Genomic DNA, 27,015 nt, shown 5'->3' on the forward strand with positions numbered 1-27,015 from the left:
TACTGTGTTTCATAAAATTGGCTAAACAGAATCCCAAATATTTTTGGAGGTGAAACAGTTTACGTATGTGTATTTCAACTGCACATTAGTTGTTCTGATTCAGCTTTATTGGATGATGTTAACTATATTTTTGTTGGCCATTTGTTTAAACCTGAAAATGAAGGCCATTTTCAGGGTCAGATTTTCAAAACTGTTGCAGGAAATCAGATCTGCTATTAAAAAAGTGGTGCAAATGGGTCTATAATCTATACAGGTCTTCTACAATTTTTTTTTAGTAACAGAAGTTAAACATTTCTGAGCTTAACCATTTAATGCAATTTCAAGCTTAAATTTCTGATAAAAAAGCCAATCACCACTAAGCACTGAAGCAGCCATGTTTTTTTAATGCACAAAAGATTTCACTGTCCTAAGAGAAGGTTGCGGAAAAAACAAATATCTCGCTTAGGCTATTGAGCAAAGGATTGGCATGTTTTGGTTATTTGCCACTGTTTTAAAATAAGGAAGGGGCCAAGGGTCCCTGCTGGATTCAGAAATGCATGATTCTGTATGCTAAAGTCTGACCATACTATAAAAACAATGTTTAGTACTTGATCCAGACTGAATTTGTGAAACGAGTTACAACAGTAATCAGAATTGCTGATGCCTGTCTGATTAAGTAGACAATTAAATGTGCTCATCCTGGCCTAAAAGGGATATTCATCATTGTATTCAAAGGATTAGCCCACCTAAAGTTATATCTTAGTAATAGGTAGAGCCTGGTGGGTTGAGTTAGCCCCTGGCTTTTTATATGTTTCTAACAATATACCAACAGCAAGTTGAGTTCTCTCTGCCATAATTCCTGGTCCTGTTCATCTTCAATGACATTGATCTATTATGGCCATGTGGCCATATTAGGGAAATGATCACACAAGCATTTCCTGCCCCTTTGTGTATGTGAAGTTTTGGGGCAAAAAATTCCCCGGTTGCAGCACATGGGCCCAACACTGACAGTTGCCTTCCAGATACAGTCAAATATGGGTTCAGACTGAACCCAGAGATGAACCAAAGCTCATGCCTACTCCCCACTTGGGAATTTTTCCCACCCACCCTTTGCATGTTCCATCTCCTCCTGTTGAATTGTGCAGAGCAAGAACGCTTCATAATGGCAGGAATGCAGACGCAAGAGCTCTAGTGCAGATATCTAACAAAAAAGTTCCCAAGATACATAAGGAAACTGTCAGGTGTTGTTTAACTCTGTTTTTGGTGGAATGACCATTTCATGTTTGCGTACAATAATGTTCTAGCAGACTCATATTTTCTCTTGTCCTTTAATTGCATTCTTAGGTGTTAAACCTGTTCTTAGCTTTGTTGCTGAGCTCATTTAGCTCAGACAATCTTTCTGCATCAGACGATGATAATGAAATGAATAATCTACAAATTGCCGTGGCCAGAATGCACATTGGGATTGCTTATGTGAAAAGGAAAGTACGGGAGTTCATCCAGGATGCATTTGTGAAGAAGAAAAAAGAGCTGGAAGAAAATAAACCTCTAGAAGACATGCAGAACCAGAAAGACAGCTGTATATCCAACCACACCACAGTAGAAATAGGCAAAGATTTTGACTACCTGAAGGATGGGAATGGCACAACGGCCACAAGTGGTATTGGAAGCAGCGTGGAAAAATACAATATTGACATTGAAAGTGACTATATGTCATTCATACATAACCCAAGCCTCACAGTGACTGTACCAATAGCTGTAGGGGAATCAGACTTTGAAAACTTGAACACAGAGGAATTTAGTAGTGAGTCTGACCTTGAAGAAAGCAAAGAGGTAAGCTATATTTATGACTTTCAAATATTTATTTTGGTTGGTATGTAATGATTACAGGGTTTTGAAGATTCCTTAGCTATTCCAGGGAGTGTCTTTTAGTACATAAATAATCATAATTAGATTCTGCACATTCTGCACAGGGAAGTTGGCTGTTGACATCAGATGGTTGTTGGACATTAAGAGTCTGATGGCTGAACAAGATTTTATCCATATGATGGGCAGAGACTTATTAAAGCAGAACAGAGGGCTCTAGGAAATATAGAAGCTTTGCCCCCGCCCTATCAGTCATCTACTGCCTACTAGTGCACCCTCACTTGTAAAATGCCTTGCAGGTGCACAATTTTGGCCAATAAACTATCCCCCAGTCCCAGGTGTCTGCCCAAATTGCCTTTTGGATGATCCAGCTCTGCTGATGGGTTTATAGACGCAACAGCTGTATTGTATACATTTAAAAAAATATGATTTGTCCTGCTGCTTGAAGGATACAGACAAGCCAGAACTGTTGCTGATGGTTGATTGATAATTGACCAAAGATCAAAGAAGAAAGAAAGGGTGCAACTATCTTGTTCACAAAGTAATCCATGTAATAAAAGACGGGAAAAATATACTCACAAAAATGTCAAGAGAAAGGTACATATCAGAGCCTGCAGCATAGGGATGGCATGATGTAACCCTCGGTGTCCAGTAGTGAGGCTGCAAATCCAAGCCGGGAACTGTACCTTCAAGCACAGCTGACACAATGGTGATGCATCTGCCAAACAATGGTGAGATGCTGATTTGTGGCAAAACTTCCAGGCTATGAGGTGGTGAGGTTGCTGTGGCAAAGCATTGTGGGGAATTCTTCCCCTTTCCCAAGGCTAATACATGGGCTGACGGAACTGTCTTTGTAGAAGTGACTACTAACTGCTAGCATTGTAACAGTTATTAATAACCTCTATAAAGATAGTCCCACTAGCCTATATACTACAATTGGGAAAGGGGAATAAAATCTCCAAAACACGTTGCTGCAGCAGCCTTACCACCTCACAAGTCAGAAGTGTTCCCAAGAGCCAGGAGGATGCCACTGCATCTCTTCATCATTCAGTTGGTCCTCCACCATTCTATCATCAGTGATCCAGCACACAGTTCCTGGCTTGCATTTGAAGTCCCACCACTGACCACTGAGAGTTGCCTGATGCCCTTTGATACATTCCAAAATGCTTTCCTCCAAAAAGTCCATGAGTGCATTTTAATCTTTTTTTTTAAAGAACAGATGACTTTGTTTAATGCACACATTTGTTGTGCCTGTTCTTTCCAGTTTTATCTTTGTATTGGAAACATTTGTACTTCTTAGTGGTCTTTAGAAGTCCCAGTTTCAGCAATATAATGAAAATGGAAAGTCAAGGGCCACACCACAGCTAAGAGGTACAGATACAAATTTATTCCAATAAAAGTGAGAAGGACAGAACAAAGGTAGCCAACACATTTCAGGGGTCCAAGACCGCCACCCCCTCCCTTAGGAATTGATTGACAACAATGTTAATAGACTAGAGGTGAACAGGACCTGTAATGTTTTTTTTTCCAGTGTTTTGTAAGCACATATCTTGTCAGCAGCTAGTTTGGCCAGTGTCATAGATAGTAGTTATCAGTTGGGAAAATCTGGTGCTCTGACAGCAGATAGGGGCAGTATTGGAGTGCAGGATACTTGCTGTGTCTGTTAAACATTTTTATGTCGACTACTATTTGCAAAGTATAGGTTTGTTTTAAATTGTTAAAATATTGTTTTTAAATCTGTGATAGACTTTGGTAATTCCAGAAACAAAAAAAAAAAACGTGAAAATGCTTTTTGTCAATAAAGTCCATCACTGAGATGGAAAAAAAGGAAAAAAGTCTTAAGAAGGCAGTAACGATTATAAATCAGTGCAAAGTAGATTTTCTTGTGGTTGTATAGGCAATGCTAGAATGTTGCCTATTGCTTTATATTGAGGCTTAGAACTGCAAAGGCTTTTGGTATCTCTAGTTACTGTTATTTCCATTTCTGTATTTTTGCTTGTCATACAATCCTGGTTTGGAAGAAAAGTAAATGACCAGGAAAACTGCTAGATCATTTCTAGAGTATTTCCAGTCATGCTTTATATTTAGTGATGCACCTTTTTGTGTATAAGGGCATGGCCAGACTAGTGCTTTTTAAAGCCAATCTGCCACACCTCTGGGCAATTCAAACTGAGCATATATTATGATAAGAAAAAGTGGAGGTGACCTTGAGTGAAAACCTCATGTCAAAAAAGATCAGTATATACATAGACTAATTATATCCAAAATGATATGCTAATCCATTATTACAGTAGAAATTCAAGTTAGGCATATCTAAACTTTCTCATTGGTCAGGGAGGTTTATGGTTTTAGCAGCAACAAGTCTGGTGAGTCCATCTAGTGATGGTGGATTACACTGGGTGTTTTCTGAGCACACACCTGAAGTTCCAGATTGAAGAAAGAACTTCACCTTTGGTGGCATTTAGGACTTTTCAATTTATTGATCAAATTATTATTATGAAATTTGGCACATATGGATTTTCTTTTTCATTTATGGTCACTTTTTTTTTTTTTTTTTGCATGTTATATATTGCACAGGGCACTTTAGTGTATAGTGATTTGAGATTTCTAATCATTTTCATTATTTTTATTAACACACTTTGCACATTTTGTGTTTGTGAACTTTGTGTAAATTTGTGATTTTTTTTTATCCATGATTTGGGTTGGTGTAGATTGCTTAGGGCACTTTATATAGATTTTTTTTTTTTTACATGTTTTATGGCAGCTAATGTTTTGGCATGTTTTATGGCAGCTAATATTACATTGCACATATTGCACTTGTGAGCACTGATTGAGACACATAAAAGGGTCAGTGATGTCCATTCTTTTATTCCTATATAGCTTTTGATTTTATATCAAATTAGGATAACAGCTTTCTCTCTTGCTTTATTTTTTTTTTCCATATAGTTGTTTGCTAACTCCTTGGTGTAGTTCTATACTAAATTTCCCTGACAATCAGAGTCCTACCTAACAGGCCGTTCAAGTCTATAAGCCTCTATATACTATACACAGCTTTCACAAACCTTTAGGCTAGGTTTTCACTATTGCGACCTGAAAGTCATGCCATTTTTACCGCAATTTTGATGTGACTTGAGGCAATGTCTATGTATTCTTGAAGTCTATGGACCTCAAGTCGTATCAAAATCAGACCAAAGTAGTGCAGGGACTAGTTTGAAGATGCTGCGACTTGAAGTTTCACAGATATGAACGGTACTCATTGGAAATCATGGGGTACGACTTGTCATGCGACTTTGCAGTCCCAAGTTGCATGATAAGTCGCACTAGTGGAAACCGAGCCTTAGCGCCAACAGACATGACTTGTCTGTTCCCCAGGCTGCAGAGCACTGTCTGTGTGTCCAGGTGAGTCTGAATGGCATGAAAGGGAAAGGTGCAACACCCAGAGTGGATAAGCAGATCAGAGGCCCCAAAAGATATCTGTATGATGCTTGGCACCTGGCTACATATGAAAGGAGCCTTTAAGGTAAATTAAGGTAATAAATGTATTGGCATCAATTTTGCCTCTCACCCCCCCCCCCAATGCTTGTCTGAGCCCTCAATCCATCCAGTGCTGTGCACATCTGCAGCTCTTCTCTCCCCTCACTTCTAGGTCTCACTGGCTTTGCTGGGACAAAGTGCCAGTTGGCTCCCAGTGCTGTCAGTTAAAGCCAATGATAAGGGAGCGGGGGGCGAGTCCCGCTGTCTGTGAGTGTTCCCATGGGAAGTGGCTTCCCATGGGGGTAGTGGACAGAGAGGAGGAGCCAGGCACCCTGGCGGGGACCCAAGGAGAGGAGGTTCAGAGGCACTCTGCACAGAGAAGGTAAGTATAGAGATGTTTGTTATTTTTTTATTTCCTTTACAATTGCTTTAACTCTTTTTTTTTTTTTTTTTTTTATCAGAAAAAGTTTTTATTAGAAAAACATAATGGTACAAGACATCCATACAATGGCCTCACATAATGAGAACACACACAATATGAAATCAGAGTAACAAACATAATCTTCCCAGAAACAGCAGATCAAGGAGGTGCAGTAAATGAGAATAAGTGAGACCGGATAATAGACAGGATGTCAGCAAATCTGTCCTCAGCATAAGAAGCAAGAGGGAAGAAGGAGAAAGCTATCGTGCAGTTACAGTATTCAAATTTTTCATTTTCTTAGTCAAAAGAAACAAAAAAAAAAAAAAAAATTAACAGAAAAAGAAAGCAGAATAAACTAGGGGGAGGGAGAGATAGTCAGAGATCCCTGAGCCACAGAACATATAGAGATAGTACCGTATACAATACCTACAGTTATTAGCATTCAATAGCATGCTTCAACAATTGTATACAACCAAACCAAACAGGTAAGACAGGACCCATGGTAAATATCAAGGTCAAATCAGCCCTGCAGTAACCTATTCTGAATCAACTGGTGCGGTGCCAGACCTGGGACGTCCAGCCAGTCCTGCCACATATTATAAAACTTTTGGGGGGTATTCCTATGTTGGTATGCCAGCTTCTCATGTATCAACATCCCGTTAACCCGATCAATCCACTGTTGCCTGCTGGGTACCCTGGGCGTGATCCACATCTGGGCTATCAGTTTACGAGCCATATAAAGCAGCCTGAGAATCGCCGTGCAGACGGCCGGGGTAAGGGACTCCTCGTCCAGGGCCCCCAACAGGCATATCACCGGGCTTGTGGGAATCATGATTCGAAATACCTGATGAATAGTTTCCAGAATCGTAGTCCAATAACGAGTCAGTTTAGGGCACTTCCAGAACATATGGAGAAGGTCACCGTGGTCTCTTTTACATTTAGGGCACAGGGGGGAGTCCCGGAGGCCCCAAGCATACAATTTAGCTGGTGTCTTATAGGCTCTATGTAACAAATAAAGATGGGAAAGTCTCTGGGAGGCCGACACTGATACCCTGTGGGCAGACATAAGACAGAGATCCCAGGTCTCACCATCTAGAGGTCCTAGGTCCCCTTCCCATCCACGCCTGCACGGCAACATAGCCGAGTCTTGAAGCACCCCGGTAATAATGGCATACCCCTTAGAAATCATACCCTTCCTACTGGCCGTCATCATGATAGAGTGTATAATTGCATGGTCAACCAAGGCAAGTGGGGTAGCTCTGGACTGAGATTGTAAGGCGTGTCTCAATTTAAGGTATTTAAAAAAATCAGTGCGTGGCAGTGCGAACTCCCTCTGTAGCTCCAAAAAAGACTTAAGAGTAGGGCCATTGTATAATTGGGTCAAGTATTCCAGACCTTTCACCTGCCAGCTGCGGAAACCCTTGAGTCTCAGCAGCTGATAATAAAAACCATTGTCCCAAATAGGGGTAAGAGAAAAAAAGCCCTGGATTTTCAACAGTCGCTTAATATATTTCCAGAGTGTGTTTAATAAGACCACAGTCGGAGCACCCTTAGGAAGATGAGGGAAGCCCGCCTCTAAATTTGAGAACGCTACACGGTGGTGAGCCGTATGGCTCAGCAACTTGCGAACAGGGTCCAGTGAATCTTCCAGTCCCCAGCCACCAAGCTGCTGTAGTTGAGACGCCAAAAAATAGGCCCTGGCATGTGGAACAGCCAGGCCCCTGTCCTCTTTACAATTGCTTTAACTCTTGGTTAGTTGGGCAATGGATTGAGGTGGTGGGAGAGCCCAGAAAAAGCAAATAATGATTATGGTAATTTTTCTAAAGCAAGCCTGCTATTTTGCCTATTATGGGCAAAGCACATGTTCACTTTAAAGTGGACCTCACTCCTCACCCTAATTTGTAATTTATTTTCTGTACTATTAAAGCGCCAATAAAATAAGATGATCTACTTCCCCAGTGTTTTCCTGTTCTACTAGATCTTATGGCTCTGTCCAGTTTGCATTAAAGGCTGATTTAGTCTTTCTGCTTTTTGGGGCAAGCCCACCAATAATGTCTGCACTGAATCTCATTCATGTTACTCATAATATCTAGCATTGTGCTTCTATATAAGAGGGAATGAGATCTTGCAATTTTATTTTAGCACCAAGAGCTGCCTAAAAGGCACTGGTGATGTCGCCTTCCACTGAAGGCAGCTTGGAGGTAAAGGCAACAGCAATAGTGTTTTTATAGAGGTGGAAGTTGCAATAAAGAGGAATTACACTGCATATGAGCACCACAAACAAAAAACACTATTTCATTCCTTTTTAATATTCAAAGAAAAATAACCCATCCAGTTACATCGTCATGCTTTATTTTGCTGAGAAATGATTTGAAAAACAAAACCTTAGCATTTCTGGCCATGGCCATCTTAAATTAGGGGAGATGATTTGTGTAGCATTTACTTCCTTCAATCCATCTGCCCGGAGTTCGGGGATGTAGGCAGGAGGGTGTGCTTGACTAAGAAAACCCCTCCTCCCCTTCTGATGACTCTTGTGGTCATTTGCCTAGGACTGGACATTAGGAAGTAATTGAACAAATATAAAAGAAAAGTCTAAAACAAGTACATATGATATATTTTCCTATCCATTTAATAATGATACAGCATAAGGATTAAAAATAGTCAATGCTGATTAAGAGAGTGAAGTTCCGCTTTCATCTAAGTGCATTTTTTTGCAAAATTCAGAGCTTTAGTTGAACAATATACGGCTTTTGTAAATGGATCTGCAGTGCTAAGTACTATAGGCTTATATTAGATTTTTGAGTAAAAGGTCTGCTTTAAGTATTTTTACTTCATACGCATCATTTGAATTGCCCACATTTGTGGCAAGTTTACTACATTTGACGGATGAGATTTAATTTTTTTCATATCAATGACCTGTTGGGATTGCTAATATACTGTCCTATGATAGCATATTAAGTGAATGTGCATGTTTATGCAATGTCTGATAGCCATTATTGGTATTATATCAATGTATGGACCAAGTTTCAGCTTTTATTGATATAACGATGTGATGTTTTAGTGACTAGAGATAAGAAGTACTGTTTATATAAATCTTACTGAAAGATTATAGATAGGCTAATCACTTCATTGAACAGATTTCTGAATTGAAGTAACACATAAGAATATTAGGAGGTACCCAAAATAATAGCAGCTACTATTTATTGGTTAAGAAATGATGACATGATACATTGGGTTGTATTAGAAAAACATGGAACCTGTCTGCTGCTCAAGGCAGCCAATTAGAACCCTGCTGTTATTCTTCCGTTGCACAAATGAAGGTCATAGTGTGACTTCTACCTATTAGAAGCAACGATGGTTCAGCATCTGTTAATCTGACCATTGCTCACATCCAATAATGGTCAGTGACTGTTCTCTTCATCTCAGCCCATCGATATGATTTAGACATGGGAGGAGTCACTTTATAGATTCTAATAACATGCATTTATGTATTACAATGTGTACTATATGTCCATTACACAATTTCCTGGAAACACTACAGCTACACTACAGCCTTGATCAATACTCAGAGTCTCTAGACTCTAGGCTAAAGAGGCTAAATGCAAGACGATATAGAATGCTAATAGTGATGTTCTCATCTTCCCAACCCAATGAACATAAACAGGGACTGCTGAAATATGACCCTGACATTCAAAAATCATTACTCTTTTTCAGTGTTTCTTCCTCAAACACCAGTACAGCTGTCAGTTTTTTTTAGAGAGAGAAGGGGAGAGAGAAAAAGGGAAAGGGAGGGAGATAAAGAAAAAGGGATCAAAAAGGGGGTGGGGGGTCATGAACAATTTAGGAGAAAGAAGGGGGCGGGGATGTTATGGACGTTTTAGGAAAAAACTATCTGTATAAATGACATCTAAAGTATGATCTGAATTTTTGTTTTTTCATTTAAATATAAAAATATAATTTTGTAAACTTCATTTTTGCTTTAGTGGCAATAACCTCAACCACCAATCTTTGTGTAGTTGCCGATCAGACATCAGCAGAAGTTAACCTGCAATAATTGTTTAACTGGACTATTTCAGATTCTGAAAGCTGTTTCAGGAAATGCTGTGTCATGATTTGTTAGACAACTTATTTTGCACTGCAGTCCATGCATATTCAGTTGTGCTCATAAGTTTACATACCCTGGCAGAATTTATGATTTCTTGGCCATTTTTCAGAGAATATGAATGATAACACAAAAACAATTCCTTCACTCATGGTTAGTGTTTGGCTGAATCCATGTATTATCAATCAACTGTTTTTACTCTTTTTAAATCATAATGACAACAGAAACTACCCAAATGACCCCGATCAAAAGTTTACATACCCTAGTAATTTTGGCCTGATAACATACACATAAGTTGACACAAAGGTGTTTGAATGGCTATTAAAGGTCCCCATCCTCACCTGTGATCTGTTTACTTGTAATTAGTGTGTGTATATAAAAGGTCAATGAGTTTCTGGACTCCTGACAGACCATTGCATCTTTCATCCAGTGCTGCACTGAGGTTTCTGGATTCTGAGTCATGGGGAAAGCAAAATAATTGTCAAAGGATCTGTGGGAAAAGGTAGTTGAACTGTATAAAACAGGAAAGGGATATAAAAAGATATCCAAGGAATTGAGAATGCCAATCAGCAGTGTTCGAACTCTAATCAAGAAGTGTAAAATGAGGGGTTCTGTTGAAACCAAACCATGGTCAGGTAGACCAACTAAAATTTCAGCCACGACTGCCAGGAAAATAGTTCAGGATGGAAAGAAAAACCACAAATAACTTCAAGTGAAATACAGGACTCTCTGAAAACATGTGGTGTGGCTGTTTCAAGATGCACAATAAGGAGGCACTTGAAGTAAGATGGTCAAGTCGCTAGAAGAAAACCATTACTACACAAATGCCACAAAGTATCCCACTTACAATACACCAAACCGCACAGAGACAAGCCTCAAACCTTCTGGCACAAAGTCATTTGGAGTGATGAGACCAAAATTGAGCTTTTTGGCCACAACCATAAATGCTACATTTGGAGAGGAGTCAACAAGGCCCATGATGAAAGGTAAACCATTCCTACTGTGAAACACGGAGGTGGATCGCTGATGTTTTGGGGATGTGTGAGCTACAAAGGCACTGGAAATTTGGTCAACATTGATGGCAAGATGAATGCAGTATGTTATCAAAAAATACTGGAGGAACATTTGCATTCATCAGCCAGGAAGCTGCGCATGGGACATACTTGGACATTCCAACATGACAATGATCCAAAACACAAGGCCAAGTCAACCTGTTATTGGATACAGCAGAATAAAGTGAAGGTTCTGGAGTGGCCATCTCAGTCTTCTGACCTCAATATCATTGATCCATTCTGGAGAGATCTCAAACTTACAGTTCATGCAAGACAGCCCAAGAATTTACAGGGATTGGAGGCTTTTTGCCAAGAGGAATGGGCAGCTTTACCATCTGATAACATAAAGACCCTCATCCACAAATACCATAAAAGACTTCAAGCTGTCATTTATGTTAAAGTGGGCAATACACGGTAGTAAGAACTGGGGTATGTAAACTTTTGATCAGGGTAATTTGGCTAGTTTCTCTTGTCATTATGATTTAAAAAGATTAAACACAGTTGATTGATAATAAATGGCTTCAGCCAAACACTAACCATTAGTGAAAGAAACGTTTTTGTGTTATGATTCATATTCTCTGAAAAATGGCCAAGAAATCCTAAATTCTGCCAGGGTATGTTAACCTTTGAGCACAACTGTATGCCTTGGCAATACTGCTGCAGATTTTCATGATTCACTTTTTAATTTATTTGTGCTTTAGTGATTGTATGTTGTTTTAGACTGATTCAGGATAGCAGCTCCACACTATTCTTCATCCACCATGCTTTGTAGATGGAATGAGGTTTTGGCGTTGTATTATAGTTTTTCCCAGTCATAGCACTGGGGTTGATTTACTAAAACTGGAGAGTGCAAAATCTGGTGCAGTTGTGCATAGAAACCAATCAGCTTCTAACTTCAGCTTGTTCAATTAGGCTTTGACAAAAAGCCTGAAATTTGATTGTTTTCTATGCAACGCTACACCAGATTTGGCCCTTTCCAGTCTTATTAAATCAATCCCACTGTGTACAAAACTCCTCTTAGGAGCTTTAACAACTCTTTTTTGAGACTATCTGAAACCTTTAAGCTTCTCCATATTGCATATCAATTTAATTCTGCTGTAAAAAGTAGACAGCCAGGTATGTTGAATTTTGAATTCAGTGGAGTAGATCAAATCCACATCTGAATTAGTTGTAATATCTGACTCAGTGCCTGGAATACTGGCTCTAGTTACCCTTTTAAATCTGTAGGTTTACATGTCTATCAGTGACTTTAATGTTTAAACTGTTTGTTCAGTAAAGATATAAAAATGTAAAATGCTGTGTGTTTTTTGTTCATGGTAAATTATAATGATCCTGATTTAGTAAAGAAGCATGTTTACCTTTCTTTGTGAATTAATTTTCAATGTTCTCAGTAAGTGATGTAAAAATGAAAATTAACTTTGCAAAGAATACCCAATTATGTACAAGAAGAAAAACAAGATTTTTGCTTTCCAAATGATTGGAAGATTGAAGTCAGCACAACTTCACCTCATTCTCTTCACTAAGTGAAAATTAACACTGCTAAATGAAAATTTACTTAGCTTAGTGAATAAGGTGAAGCTTTGCTAACTTCAATCAATTAATCATATGCAAGTAAAAATCCTGTTTGTTTTTATTTTCCTTGCACATAAGTATTTTTTGCAAAGTGAATTTTTACCCTGTTTTATATAATTTACTAAGATAAGTGAAAACTCACCTTGCAATGTGACAATTCACTTTGAAAGTTAACATTCCCTATTCTATAGTAAATCAACCACAGCATACTTTTTGTTTGTACATCTTGACCGGAAACTAACTAAAGGGATGGGGCACTTTGACTTTCAAAGTACATATTTATTTATCTAAATGAACAAGGTGAAACAAAGTGAAAGCTCACTTTCCGAAGAATACCCAATCATGTGCAAGATAAATTAAAAAAATGTTTTGCCTCAACATGTTTGGATGATGGAAGTCAACACAATTTCACCTGGTTCACTAAGCTAGGTGAAAATTCACTTTGAAAGTTACCATGATCTACTACTTTAGTAAATGAACCCCAGTGATTTATTATAGTGTTTACCCTAAATTAACCCCCCTAGCGGTAATCCCGAGTCTGGCTCGGGTTAGGAATTTACTGATAGGAGCGGTAACCCCGAGCCAGACTCGGGATCGCATCGCTGGATGCAGGGGAGGACACAGGGAGAGTTACTTACCTTGTCCCCTGGATCCAGCGATGTCCCCTGCGCTGTGTGATCGAGCTGTCCTCTGCTCGATTCACAGTGCCGAATGCCGCCGAGCTCCGTTCCCTGCGGCGTTACGGCGCACAGGAGCGGAGAACGGCGGCAAATTCAAAAAAGTAAAAAGACACAAAACACACACAGCACTGTAATCTTACAGATTACCGTGCTGTATTAAAAATTACACACACCCTTTGTCCCTAGTGGTCTGTGCAGTGCCCTGCATGCACTTTTATATTATAAATACTGTTTTTTCTGCCTGGAATTTGGAGATTGCCCATAGCAACCAAAACATGTCCCTTTTTCAGTGTTTTAGGATTTGATTACATTATTGAATAATTTTTATTATTCTTTATTATATTATAAACCTTATCATACCCGGGATGTCTGCTAGACTCTGGTTTGAAGAGATTTAAGAGCGTTATTCCTAAGAATTACAGGACTACAAAATAAAACGCCAAATTTCCATGCAAAATAATTGTACCGCTTTCAGCAGCTAAAACCGGACTGAATCATACCGCCAGGGAGGTTAAAGGTTAGTAGACCATCCACTAGAGGCAGAGGCATAATAGCTTAACCAAACGTGGCTCCCAAACAAAATTGACGTCCTTTTTTTCCCCACAAATAGAGCTTTCTTTTGGTGGCACTTGATCACCTCTGTGGTTTTTATTTTTTGCGCTATAAACAAACAAGTGTGACAATTTTGAAAAAAACGCATTATGTTTTACTTTTTGCTATAATAAATATCCCCAAAAATTATATTAAAATATATAAAAAAAATGTTCCCTCAGTTTAGGCCAATACGTATTCTTCTACATATTTTTGGTAAAAAAAAACGCAATAAGCGTTTATTGATTAATTTGCGCAAAAGTTATCGTGTCTACAAAATAGGAGATAGTTTTATGGCATTTTTATTAATAATTTTTTTTTACTAGTAATGGCGGCGATCTGCGATTTTTATTGTGACTGCGACATTATGGCGGACAGATCAGACAATTTTGACACATTTTGGGGACCATTCACATTTATACAGCGATCAGTGCAATAAAAATTGCATTGATTACTGTGTAAATGTGACTGGAAGTGAAGGGGTTAACACTAGATGGTGCTGTAGGGGTTAAGTGTGTCCTAAGGAGTACTTCTAAATGTAGGGGGGAGTGACTGTGTGTGACACATCGCTGATCATGCTCCCGATCACAGGGAGCTATGATCAGTGACAGTTTCACTGGGCAGAATGGGGAGATGCTTGTTTACATTAGCATCTCCCCGTTCTTCCTCTCCATGAGATGACCGTGGGTATCCCTGCGGACATTGAGTCCGCAGGACCCGTGATCTGACTCGCAGAGCTTGCGGTGGGCTGCTATGCAAGCCCCGCGAGATCACATAGTATAACATGATTTCGAGCAGGGGAGCCAACCTGCCACAGTAAAACAGTGGTGGCTGGTCCGCAAGTGGTTAATCTTCTTAGTAGTATTCCTGAGTGTGGTTCGGGGTGAATTTTCCATACCAAGAGCAGTAACCCCGAGCCACTCGGGGCTGCATCGCAGTATCCTGGTACAGGTTACTTACCTTGCCCCAGGATCCTGCAATGTCTCCCCGCTGTGTGCAGCGGCTGTGTCTCTTCCGCCTGATGCTCTGTATGCGGGAGCCCGGCATACACAGCAAATTTTAAAAATGCAAAAAACAGAACACATACAGTACACTGTAATCTTACAGATTACATTACTGTATCAAATTATTTCACCTCCCTATTGTCCCCAGTGCCCTGAATGCAGTTTTATAATATATATACTGTTCTTTATGCCTGGAAACTGGAGAATGTCCATAGCAACCAAAAAGTGTTCCTTTAGACCAGCTAGAAAACAGTGGTAGTGAATTAGAACACTTGCAGAATTGAGCTATAGTGATTCATGGTGAAATTCGTCATCGGACACTGAAAGTGAGGACAGCGACAATTCTGCAACTGAGCAAATTTCTGTGGTTTTTCAGTTGATTACAATATTGAATACATTTTCTTCTTATTATATTATTATTTTTGATAATTATTTATAGTTATTTATTATATTATAATTTATGATTTTGTGTTTCAAACTTTATTATACCCGGGATGTCTACTAGACTCTTGTTTGGACTGATTTATGTGAGTTATTCCTAATACCCCGTACACACGGTCGGACTTTCCGATGGAAAATGTGCGATCGGACTGTGTTGTCGGAAGTTCCGATCGTTTGTTGGCTCCATCTGACTTTTTCCATCGGAATTTCCGACACACAAAGTTTGAGATCTAGATATAAACTTTTCCGACAACAAAACCCGATCTTTTAAATTCCGACCGTATGTAGACAATTCCGATGCACACAATGCCACGCATGCTCAGAATGAATTATGAGACGAAAGCTATTGGCTACTGGCCTCTTTATAGTCTTGTCGTACATGTTGTACGCCACCTCATTCTGAAAGATCAGGTTTTCCGACAACTTTGTGCGACCGTGTGTATGCAAGACGAGTTTGGGCCAAAATTCATCAGAAAAAATCAGACGGATTTAGATGTCGGAATGTCCGACCGTGTGTACAGGACATTAGAATTACAGGCCTACAATATAAAACGCCAAATTTCCATGCAAAACAATGTACTGCTTCCAGCACCAAAAATCTGACATAATCATACTACCAGGAAGGTTAAAGTATATGTTAACTCAAAACTCTTTTTTTCTAGTTTTGAAAAGAGGGGGAAGGTTTAGAATCCCTGTCAGGTTTTACTGGTGGGACTTCATTAGATTTTTTTTGATTTCCTATTTTGCTGACCTTTCATCAGACAGAGGTCTGTGAGGGTGAGGCTGTCCATACATTAAATTATTTTCTTGTAAGCCCTTGTACACACGGTTGGACATTCCGACAACAAAATCCGTCGGATTTTGTCTGACGGATTTTGTCCGAAACTGGTGTTGCATACACATGGTCGGACAAAGTTGTCGGAAAATCTGATCGTTCATAACGTGATGACATTATTTAGTTACGACGGGACTACGTTCAGGCTAGTAGCCACTAGCTTTGGTCTAAGAATTTGATCTGAGCATGCATGGCACTTTGTCCGATTGGAATTCTCTAAAAATGATCGGACAAAGTCCGATCGGATCATGTTGTCGGAAAATTTTTATATCCAGCTCTCAAACTTTGTTGGTCGGACATTCCGACGGAAAAAGTCAGATGAAGCCCACACATGGTCGGATTATCTGACAACATGATCCGATCTGACTTTTTCCATCGGAATGTCCTACCATGTGTACAAGGGATAAGATTTACCAAAACCATATAATATGAGGTCAAATGCTTTCAATTTGTATGCAATCAGACCTTTGCACTGCATAGTTCAAGCTAAATCTAAAGGAAATTAAATAAGAAAATTGCATAATGTATGACAAACTTAACTCTCTAACAGCAATGCTGGATTAAATCTATCAGTAGTTCATGGTAGACATAAGCTAATCAGATTCATGCAGGGCATGGGTGCTCTGGTGAGGCCATTTCCATTTTAAACAGGGTGCCCCTTAGCTATGGGACCAAGAGTTTAGAATCCACGTTTAATGAGTTTGATACCACCAGACCAAAGACCAGAGGCCAAAAACATATAATATTGATATTCATAACCAGAATACATAAAACACCCAAAGGATTCCAGGGGCTTAAAAATCTCCCCCATCCTCAGTGCTCAACGAACTTACACCAATGTTATAATATTTTGGATACTCTCATTAGACTCTTTAACACACATTTTTACTACTGTCATTGTCCCTGTTGCATAGTGTACTATGACGTTGTACAAAATTGGCAATGTCCCTATTCCTACTTACGAAGCATTAATGTTTTATTGTACTGGGCTGTTGTCATTTATTTGTTTTTCATCTGCAGAGATGGACATAAGTTTTGCAACCCACCTGTTATCTACGGGCTTCACTATTCATGCAGTCATTTGCTCGCTACACAGAATAGTACTCATATAATCAGACGTATTCTGCAAAGAAATTCTTCTTCAGATGTCTGTGTACACTTAACTGATCTTTTTGAGCCTAAAGTTAAATGTGATGTCTGTGTCAGAGTTTGGTTAAATTTAAGTAGATTACTTTGTTACCCTCACAGCTGAGTCTGTGTAAAACCCTTGGAGCTTCATTAGCACATTTTCTGAACATGTTAATGCAGATCTATTACAAGCTAATTATGGGTCAGAGGATAGCAAGCACTGCTTTAGCAATAATCCAATTTTGTTTTTATGTCTGCAGTTATAAAAATAAAACAATTATTCTTAGAATGCTGTCTAATTGAATTGTTTTACTCTGAAAGATAAATAGCTTAGACTGCGGTTTAGCAAAAAAATCCTTTGCACAGATTAGTCTGATAAAACTGTATGCTTAAAGTATATTTAAAGTTTTTTTTTTAAATGTTGTATAGAGAAGGGAGGAATTAGAACCCCTGTCATATTTTAATTGCTGTGCCCCTGCTTAGGAGCTTCACCCTCTCTATCCATGGTCATTGTCATTAATACTAAAGATGAGAGAGAATTACACATTTTGAGCTGTTACCAGAGCAGAGGAGAAAAAATGTTGTTGAACCATTCCTTATTCTATAAGAAAGCACAGTTTTGAGATTTGATATGCTTTAAAGTTCACCTGTTATACAATAGGGGGACACGATGGATACTAGCAGTGTTAGGAGATTAGGTTCTTGCAGAGTTAGGTGACTCAGAACTGATTAATATTGTTATTACATTTCAAGAAAAGTTTTTATTACATAAATGTAAACAGTCATTATAGCCAAACCAGTTATAAAGTAGAAAAAAGAAGAAACATCTAAATCAAATTAATATTTGATGTGACCACCCTTAGGCTTCAAACCAGCATCAATTCTTTTAGGTACATGCAGTGCTTTTGCGCACAGTTTTTGAAGGAACTCAACAGGTAGGTTGTTCCAAACATCTTGGAGAATGAACCACAGATCTTCTGTGGATGTAGGCTGCCTCAAATCCTTTTATCTCTTCATATAAATCCAGACAGCCTTGATGTTGAGTTCACCGCATCAATGCTGTCAGTGGATCAATGGTGTCCTCTTCATGTAATCCCAGACAGACTTGATGATGTTGAGACCAGAGCTCTGTGGGGGCCAGGCCATCACTTCTAGGACTCCTTGTTCTTCTTTACACTGAAGATATTTCTTAATGGCATTGGTTGTAAGTTTGAAGTTGTCCTGCAGAATAAATTTGGGGCCAATCACACGCCTACCTGATGGTATGGTACAATGGATAAGTAGATGCCTGTATTTATCAGCATTAAGGACACCATTGATTGGGCAGTATTGAGGACCGTAGACATAGTGGTCAACCAAGGAAACCTAATGCAGCAAATAAAAGACAGTGCCATCCTCATAAAACTGGTGGAAACTAATAGGACTCAGGTATACCCATCTACTGTCTGGAGAAGTCTGGCCAAAAGTGGTCTTCGTGGGAGATTTGTGGCCAAAAAGCCATACCTCTGGCGTGGAAACGAGGCAAAGTGACTCAGCTATGCATGAAAACATAGGAAATGGTGTGTAGAAAAATGGCAGCAGGTTCTCTGGACTGATGAGTCAAAATAGGAAATAGTTGGCTGTAGCAGGAGGCAGTTTGTTCCCTGAAGGGCTGGAGAGTGGTACAATAATGAATGTCTGCAGGCAACAGTGAAGCACGGTGGATGTTTCTTGCAAGTCTGGGGCTACATTTCTGCAAAAGAAATTGGAAATTTGTTCAGGATCAATGGTGTTCTCAATGCTGAGGACACCATTGATCCACTGACATCACTGATGTGGTGAACTCAACATCAAGGCTGTCTGAGATTATATGAGGAGACAAAAGGATTTGAGGCAGCCTACATCCACTGAAGATCTGTGATTATTTCTCCAAGATGTTTGGAACAATCTACCTGCTGAAGTCCTTCAAAAACAGTACTGTATGTAGCTAGAAGGATTGTTGTTGGTTTGAAGCCAAAGGGTAGTCACACCAAATATTGAATTGATTTGGATTTATCTTCTGTTCATGTACTTTTTCATTTTGTTCATTGCTAAAAAAAATATTTTTACAGCATTTCTTTCCAAAAAATGTAGCGCTATGTTGTATTGCATAAATACAAATATATGTGAAACATGAATGTATATAAAGTGCTGGTTTACTATTTACTACTTGTTACTGATGGTCTGACGGTCTGGTATTGGAGACGAGACAGAGGACCTGCTATCCTTATTGGGTTGGTTTAAGCAGATAAGCCTATTGAGACTTGGGTGGAGTAAGCCCCGCTATGTCCACACGTTCCGGTAAGCCTCCTCCATAATCACGGTGGTGGTGGTGGTCTTTTCATTTCTAAGAGTTCACTTAACAGTGGGATTTCTACACCTATTCATTGGAATTACTTTTCACTTGGACTGTAATTGGATTTACACCTTAGAGAGTGTTTATGGACTAGTTACCATAATATTTATATTGAACTTTCTTTTTATTTTCTGTTTTGTTTATCACATATGATTGAAACCTGCACATTATATACATTTATGTTTCACATATATTTGTATTTTTATGCTTTTGTCTATAGCAGTGTTGGCTGCTAAGTTGCATAATAGTTTATTTTCCACAGCACAGTATATACACATTTTTCCTTGGTTATAACAGAATTTCTTTACACCTGCCTAAAATCTTTACACCGTAATATACACACACACACACACACACACACACACACACACATATATATCTGTTCCTACTCTGGTGTCAGAGCAAAAATGTTTATTGTCTCAGTGGTCACTAAGACATACAGAAAGAGAGAATCCCTCTAGGAATGACCAAGACAGCAATAAAAATTGAAGGGGGTTCCAACACCTTGTTACTTCATCCAAAGATAATCCAAAGCTACAACGTTTTGGCTTTATATATTCTATGTAGTTAGATGGAATAGCTGGAATAGGAAAAAATATTTGGTGATCTAGTGAAAAGGTAATATTGCACTTTTATAACTGAGCAATACATTTTAGCTTGTCTATAATGTATTTCACTGTGATGAACCATTTCTGTTGCAGAAACTGACCTGTTCCAGCTCGTCAGAAGGCAGCACTGTTGACATAAGGCCAGCCGGGGAAGGTGAACCTGCAGCTTTAGTGGAGCCGGAGGAAATTATGGAGCCAGAAGCTTGCTTTACAGAAGGTACTTGTATCAAGCTGTGACACATTGTCCTCTACACATTCCCGTTTGTTGTTTTCCATATATACAGTCACAGCAGAAAAATATTAATCTCTAAATTACCCATTTAAAGTTTCAATAGATGTATTTCAGCACCATAATAATTACCCTCTGCGAGTTTAATATATTTCTCTCTGTGGTACTCCTTACACAATTACAACAAAAAAGAAATCATTAAACACAAAGAGGTTACGCTGAAAGAAAAACTACAAACTGAATCAAACACAAAACTGGCAGGAAAATCTAAGCTTGCACATGGCAGTTTCAAATGTATTTTTACTAAGAGATCCTCTCATTTAATAACCCATTTTAAATTTATTTTTCAAAATCTTGCCCCTGTAAATGCCAAAAGCCTAAAAGAAAATGTTGACATTATGGTGACATAAAAATCTGACTGTAAATTGTATCCATTTGTAGTGGTGACATAAAAAACGTCAGGAATAACAATAGTGCTGAGATGCGGGCACCAGATGCCTGTAAGTACGGGTGTTTGTCTTCAAATCAGCACTTTTGATTCTAGTCCCAGGCTGCATGCGACCATCACATTTTCAGAGTCAAGATTTACATCCTCCATTCCGCCCCAGCACTAAGCCCTACACCATTATTCTCTGTCTTTTATCAGAGCCCCTATTGCCTAATAAGTAGAGAGACTAAAGAAAAGGGGAGAACCTAAACGGTAAGTTGACCTTTAACAAAAGACTGTCTATACAATAAGAGGAGTCTGTAGATAAAAACAAACTGTGCAGCTTTGAGCAAAGTTCAATAAAGTCCTTGCTATATCTGTAAGCCCTTTATATATTGTACCTCATGAAGCCTGATTGGGATACTTCCAAGATGTTGCTATGGATGTTGCTGAGAAAAAGCTCAACTATTACTGCTCACCTTCACCAACACAGGAGTGAGCTCTCAAACACTGAGCTCAGAGCTAATGCATCATGGGAGAGAAAATGCACATGAGGGGGTTTAAATCAGAGAAAGAGCTGCTTCTGTGACGGTGAATGCTGAACAGTAACATTAGTCTGCCATTAGCAATGTTAGACTTCATAAGGTACGTAAATGGCATACACCTATAGCAAGGGCATTATTCAACGTTGGGCAAAGCTGCACAGCTTGTTTTTATTTACAGATGGCCCTTATCTGCATAGGAAGTTTTTTTGGGAAAGGTGAACTATGCCTTTAATGAGGCTTAAAGTGGTTGTAAAGCTTCAAGGTTTTTCACCTTAAAGCAATCTATGCATTAAGGCATGGCTGCTCAAACTGTGGCCCTCCAGCTGTTACAGAAATACAAGCTCCATAATGCTTCTGCCTTTGGAAGTCATGCTTGTTTACTTGACAGCTTTGCAATGCCTCATGGGACTAGTAGTTCCACAACAGCTGGAGGGCCACAGGTTGAGCACCCTTGCATTAATGTGAAAAACCTTCTGTGCTGCAGCTCCCCCCCCCCCCAGACACCCCTTTTTCTTACCTGAGCCCGATCCGATCCAGCGATGTGCCCAAGCATAGTGGCTCCAGTCACTGTCTCTCTCCTCATTGAACAGATTGATAGATCCCACTGCTGTCAAGCAAGTCCATTGACACAGGAGTGGAGGGCAGGGCCGAGTACTGGTGCCTGTATTGATGGATGCAGCAGCAGGACCAGGGAGCAAGCCCACATGGGTGCCCCCAGGGAAAGTGGTTTTCCTGGTGGGCACTCGATAATTGCACAGAGCAGGTTAAGTATAGACATGTTTGGTATTTTAATAAAAAAAAAACAAGGGTTTACAACCCCTTTAAGGACTATTAAATTTAAGATGCTCCATGGGGACCCATATATTTACTTGAAGATTTACATTTCAGCACCACTGTTATTTTAGACAATTTTTGCCACACATAAAACTACATATCAAAATACCAGTACTCTGTCAATGCATTTAAAGCAAACCTGTAAGGAGATATATATTTTTGCTGCTATTGATAATCCATCTTTCTGAAATTGTTAGCTTTCTGGCCTACACACTTATATAATTGCTTCATGACTTTGACCCAAAGTCAGTGAGAAGGTCAGGAGATCTGACCTACTCTGGTTTCACTTACTACATGCATGTGTCAGTGACTCAAGAAGTATGGAACCCAGGGAAAGACAAGTAACTTACCTCTATGTTTCTCTAAGAACAGGTCTTCTTTATATGTAGATGGAGCCTTGCTTTATTATTCTTCACATCTGTATGGCTCCTCTTGCCCTTCTTTAAACATGGCCCTATAGAGCCATGCTATAGGTTTTTAAAACTGGTTTCTCAGAAGCAAACCATGTGACAACACAGAATGGGTTAGAAGTCCAAATAGCAATAAGCTGTTCCCCATGACACTGAAACAGTTTAGTAAAGGGCCAGGTTGTATCCATAGTAAAGGCAAAAGATCATAAAAAATAACTAATGATGAAAAAATTCCAACTTCACTGAATTTTCTGTTGTGATTGTCTTTACAGGGTGTATCAGGAAGTTCCCTATTTGTGATGTCAGTACTCTAGAAGGGAGAGGCAAGCAATGGTGGAATCTAAGAAAAACATGTTTTAGAATAGTAGAGCACAACTGGTTTGAGACATTCATAATCTTTATGATTCTTCTTAGCAGCGGAGCTTTGGTAAGTGTTGCTCAGTTGTAAAGATCTCACCTACTTCCTTGTACAAATAACATCAGTGAAACCTTTTGCAAAGCTGCACAACATAATGTAAGCTCATATGTTAAACCTTAATTTTAGGCTAACAAAAGGGAATGCTTATTATCTATATGACTACATTTAAAGAGATAATGCTAACAGGATACGGTTTCTTTCCAATACTAACAACTGCCAATCCAGTCGTAATTCAAAGTTACCCCTTCTGATTTCACTTTGCAGCTATCTTGATTGGGCCAATCAGCAAAGAGAAACAAAAATAAATAAAGTGGATTGGCATGCTAAAAATCGTAGTAACTTTAATAAAATATCATTAAAAACATACTCACAAGTGACATATGCAATGCGCTCATCATTTTAATATCAGCAGACATAAAAATTCAATTCAGACTCTTGTTGCCTTGTTATACCACTTCTATACTCATTCCACCTTGCAATGCTACACCTGTCAGAGCCTCAGTGCATAGTCTCTCTGACATGTTTCCAGGGCAATGCCCTCGGCCTTTGAGTTAACAGTGCAACCCATAAACACTTTATTCAGTCTGCTCATGGCACCCATATACCAATAGGGTAGCCAGCACAATGAAGCGCTGATGAGTGTAGCATTCCAAAAGTAGTAGGTATAAAAGTGCAGGATGGTGTAACAAGGTAGCAAGTGTACAGACAAAAAGCAGAGTCTGATTTCATAGTCTGACTGTTGAGATGAAAATGCTAAGTGCATTGCACGCAGCACTTGAATTTTTATGTTATACATATATATACATAAAGTATGTTATTAAAGTTCCTATGATCTTTCTTTACAATGCCAATGCACTCTTGATTTCTTTTTAGTTTGAAGGTTGAATAACTGGGCTACATCTAACCTGATGCCTGAGTTGTCAAAGTTGGAAATTGTCTAATTTGCCAGATTGGGCCAGTCCATCCAAACTATACATTTTAGTCACAGATAGATTCTGCTTGGGGTATTCCCACTTCTTTCACAAATTAAAACTTGTACAGGATAGGAAAGATTTTACTGTAATGATTTTGTTTGGTGTTCAGACTAGATTTCTCAAATGCAGCAAACTTCCACTAAGGGCTCTCAGAGATATAAGAGAACCCAGCAGTTGATTTAACTTTCCAGCATTTACAATAATGTGGCACTTTAATTTCAGATGAATGCCAATAAATGTACTGGCATCTTGGGTAATCTACAGATAGACTTTCACCATTGGAAATCAAAGAAAGCGCACTTATCCTGTTTGCCTCTTAAGCTGACCTAACAGATCCCACCCCTCATCTCCAGAGATACTTACTTTGATCCAAAAATCATGGACTTCAGGCATTGTTTACATCCCATGCTGCTAGTCCTCCTTATATTAAAAGCCCTAGTAAATAGGAAAATATATTTTATTTACTTATACATATATTTTAAGCTTAAAAGTGTTTTTTTTTTACTTAAAAGTGTTAGCTAGAGTTTTTACTCGTTTGTCACGTACTTCAAGTCTCCTTTAAAATTGCATGTCCATCTAAGACTACCTTGTCCATAGGGTGACAATGCTGCAGTGGGATTTCACTGCAGGAGAAACAATGTTGTCAACCTGGTAAAGGTAGTGGTAAAATAATGATTCTACCAGCATCAACAGCTAATAAAACTATTTGTTATTGGAAGGACTATGACAAAAACAAAAATCTGTTGTGTTAAAGTTTACAGACTACATAATAAATGTAATTTTTGATTTTGCTCATAGTTCCTAAAGTAAAGCTGCATAATCTTCACTGGTGAAGTCACACAATTATTACTAACTTATTAGGCAACAGGCATGTGCAATTTGTTTCGTTCCGAATTTGTTTTATAATGAATTTAGACAAATTCGTTAATTTGGAAATATCAGAATTAACGAAAACCCGTTTGTTCCAAATATTCATAAATTAGAAAATTTGCATATTTAAAAAAAAAATGAAAACCCGAAAATCTGGAATAATAACTAACTAATAATAACTTAACTATTACTAATTATTCAATTATAGGTATTGGAATTTGCTTTCAAATTTGGCTGTTAGTGAACGTAAGGAATACAAATTTATCCGAAGTTACAAATTATCCAAAATAAACAAATGAAACGTAACAAATTAATAATAATGAATAACAATAGTACTAATAAAAAAATTGTATTATTATTTATTATTATTAATTCATTACGTTCCCATTTGTTTAGCTGTAGCAATCCTTATTTCGAATAATTCGTAACTTCGGATAAATTTGTATTTGTTACTAATAGCCAAATATGAAAGGAAATTCCAATACCTTGAATTTAATAGTTAGTTATTATTAGTTAGTTATTCTTTTGAATTTTCTAATTTTCTTTCTTATTTATGGATTTTTGCATTTTTTTTATTTACGAATTTACGAGTTTTTAAATTTACAAATTTACAAATTTACGAATTGCAATCATAACGAATGAGCCGAAAAACGAAGAAACAAATGTTTCGGCAGTGCACGTCTATTAGGCAACATTTCTTTTCACTTTTATGGTGTTTTAAACATTGCATACCGTATATACTCGAGTATAGGTCGACTCGAATATAAGCCGAGGCCCCTAATTTACCACAAAAAAACTGGGAAAACGTATTGACTCGTGTATAAGCCGAGGGTGAGACATGCAGCAGCTACTGTTACAGCTTAAAAGAGTGGAAAAGAGGGTCAACAATGCCCATCTGCAGCTGTATACCTCCCTGTGTCCATCCCTGTGACCATCCCTGTGACCATCCCTGTGACCATTGCAGCCTACCTGTGTCCTGTGCATGCCTCCGTGTGCCAATCTGCCGCCTCTGTGTCCTTCTGCAGCCTCTGTGTGCCATTTTGCACCGATCTGCATGAATAAAAAACATACGGCGGCCATGCCATTCAAAAGCCGCACCTCTCCTCCTCGTCTGTGACAGATGGCGGCCTCCGTCTGTGATAGGCTGAACACTCAATTTCCCAGCAGTCAGTGGTCCGCCTATCATGGACATCCTCTCATCCTCATCCGTAGTATGAGGATGAGCGGATGTCCATGATAGGCGGACCACTGACTGCTGGGAAATTGAGTGTTCCGCCTATCACAGACAGGGAGGCGCGGCTTTTGAATAGTGGAATGGCCGCCGTCTGTCTGCACGACACGCTGATCGGGTAGACAGACGGCGGTGACTTGAGTATAAGCCGAGGGGGGCACTTTCAGCCTAAAAAAAGGGGCTGAAAATCTCGGCTTATACTCGAGTATATACGGTAAGTACAGTGTAACTTTTTTCATCTTTATTTCAGTAACATATTTAATATGATTGATTCAAAACCCTGAACTTTCTTTAATTTTAGGCTTTTGAAGACATTTACATAGAACAAAGAAAAACAATTAAAACCATGCTAGAATATGCCGATAAAGTCTTCACATACATCTTTATCCTTGAAATGCTTCTGAAATGGGTGGCCTATGGATTTGCTAAATACTTCACCAATGCTTGGTGCTGGCTGGACTTCCTGATTGTCGATGTAGGTATTTAGGAATGTATTTCTATGTAATTGTCTTCTTCTTTCTCAATGTATGGTGGCTAGCAATAATGAACATTTAACGTTCAAAAATACTAGCTGATCCTCCTTTAAAGGCTGTACATTCACTTACTCTTAACCACCTGTGTGCTATTACTACAACTATATATATATATATATATATATATATATATATATATATATATATATATATATATATATATTTGTAGAGGTTTACTGACTGTTCCCTGTGTGGGTGTTGTGCATATAGTGATATGAACTTGGTGGGCTTTTTACTCACTGTAAAAATAATATATATAACCAATAAAGTATAGAAATTGGGAACATCTGTAGGCTCTTCAATATTTAATTTACAAGGTGGAATGTACTACCCCATCTCTTGAAAAGTACACAATATTATTTTATGTATGCAGCTTTAAAGAAGAAGTCCGGCCTGAGCTTGTTAGGCTGGGCTTTT

The 27,015-nt window shown here is 38.7% G+C and overlaps 1 protein-coding gene across 4 annotated transcripts in view; it reads left to right on the top strand.

Moving 5' to 3' along the window:
- LOC143923736 (sodium channel protein type 2 subunit alpha-like) overlaps window positions 1–27,015 on the top strand; it is a 200,634-nt gene that overhangs the window by 135,514 nt on the left and 38,105 nt on the right. For all 4 annotated transcript variants that reach the window (XM_077447559.1, XM_077447561.1, XM_077447558.1 and 1 more), the window contains exons 17-20: window positions 1,324–1,812; window positions 20,221–20,344; window positions 22,845–22,999; window positions 26,367–26,540. In XM_077447559.1, the coding sequence (XP_077303685.1) occupies window positions 1,324–1,812; window positions 20,221–20,344; window positions 22,845–22,999; window positions 26,367–26,540 (942 nt within the window). The remainder of the gene's footprint in view (window positions 1–1,323; window positions 1,813–20,220; window positions 20,345–22,844; window positions 23,000–26,366; window positions 26,541–27,015) is intronic.

Source organism: Lithobates pipiens, unplaced genomic scaffold, assembly GCF_037356315.1.
Source record: "Lithobates pipiens isolate NorthernLeopardFrog02 unplaced genomic scaffold, aLitPip1_a1.2 Scaffold_22, whole genome shotgun sequence".
Classification (NCBI taxonomy): domain Eukaryota; kingdom Metazoa; phylum Chordata; class Amphibia; order Anura; family Ranidae; genus Lithobates; species Lithobates pipiens.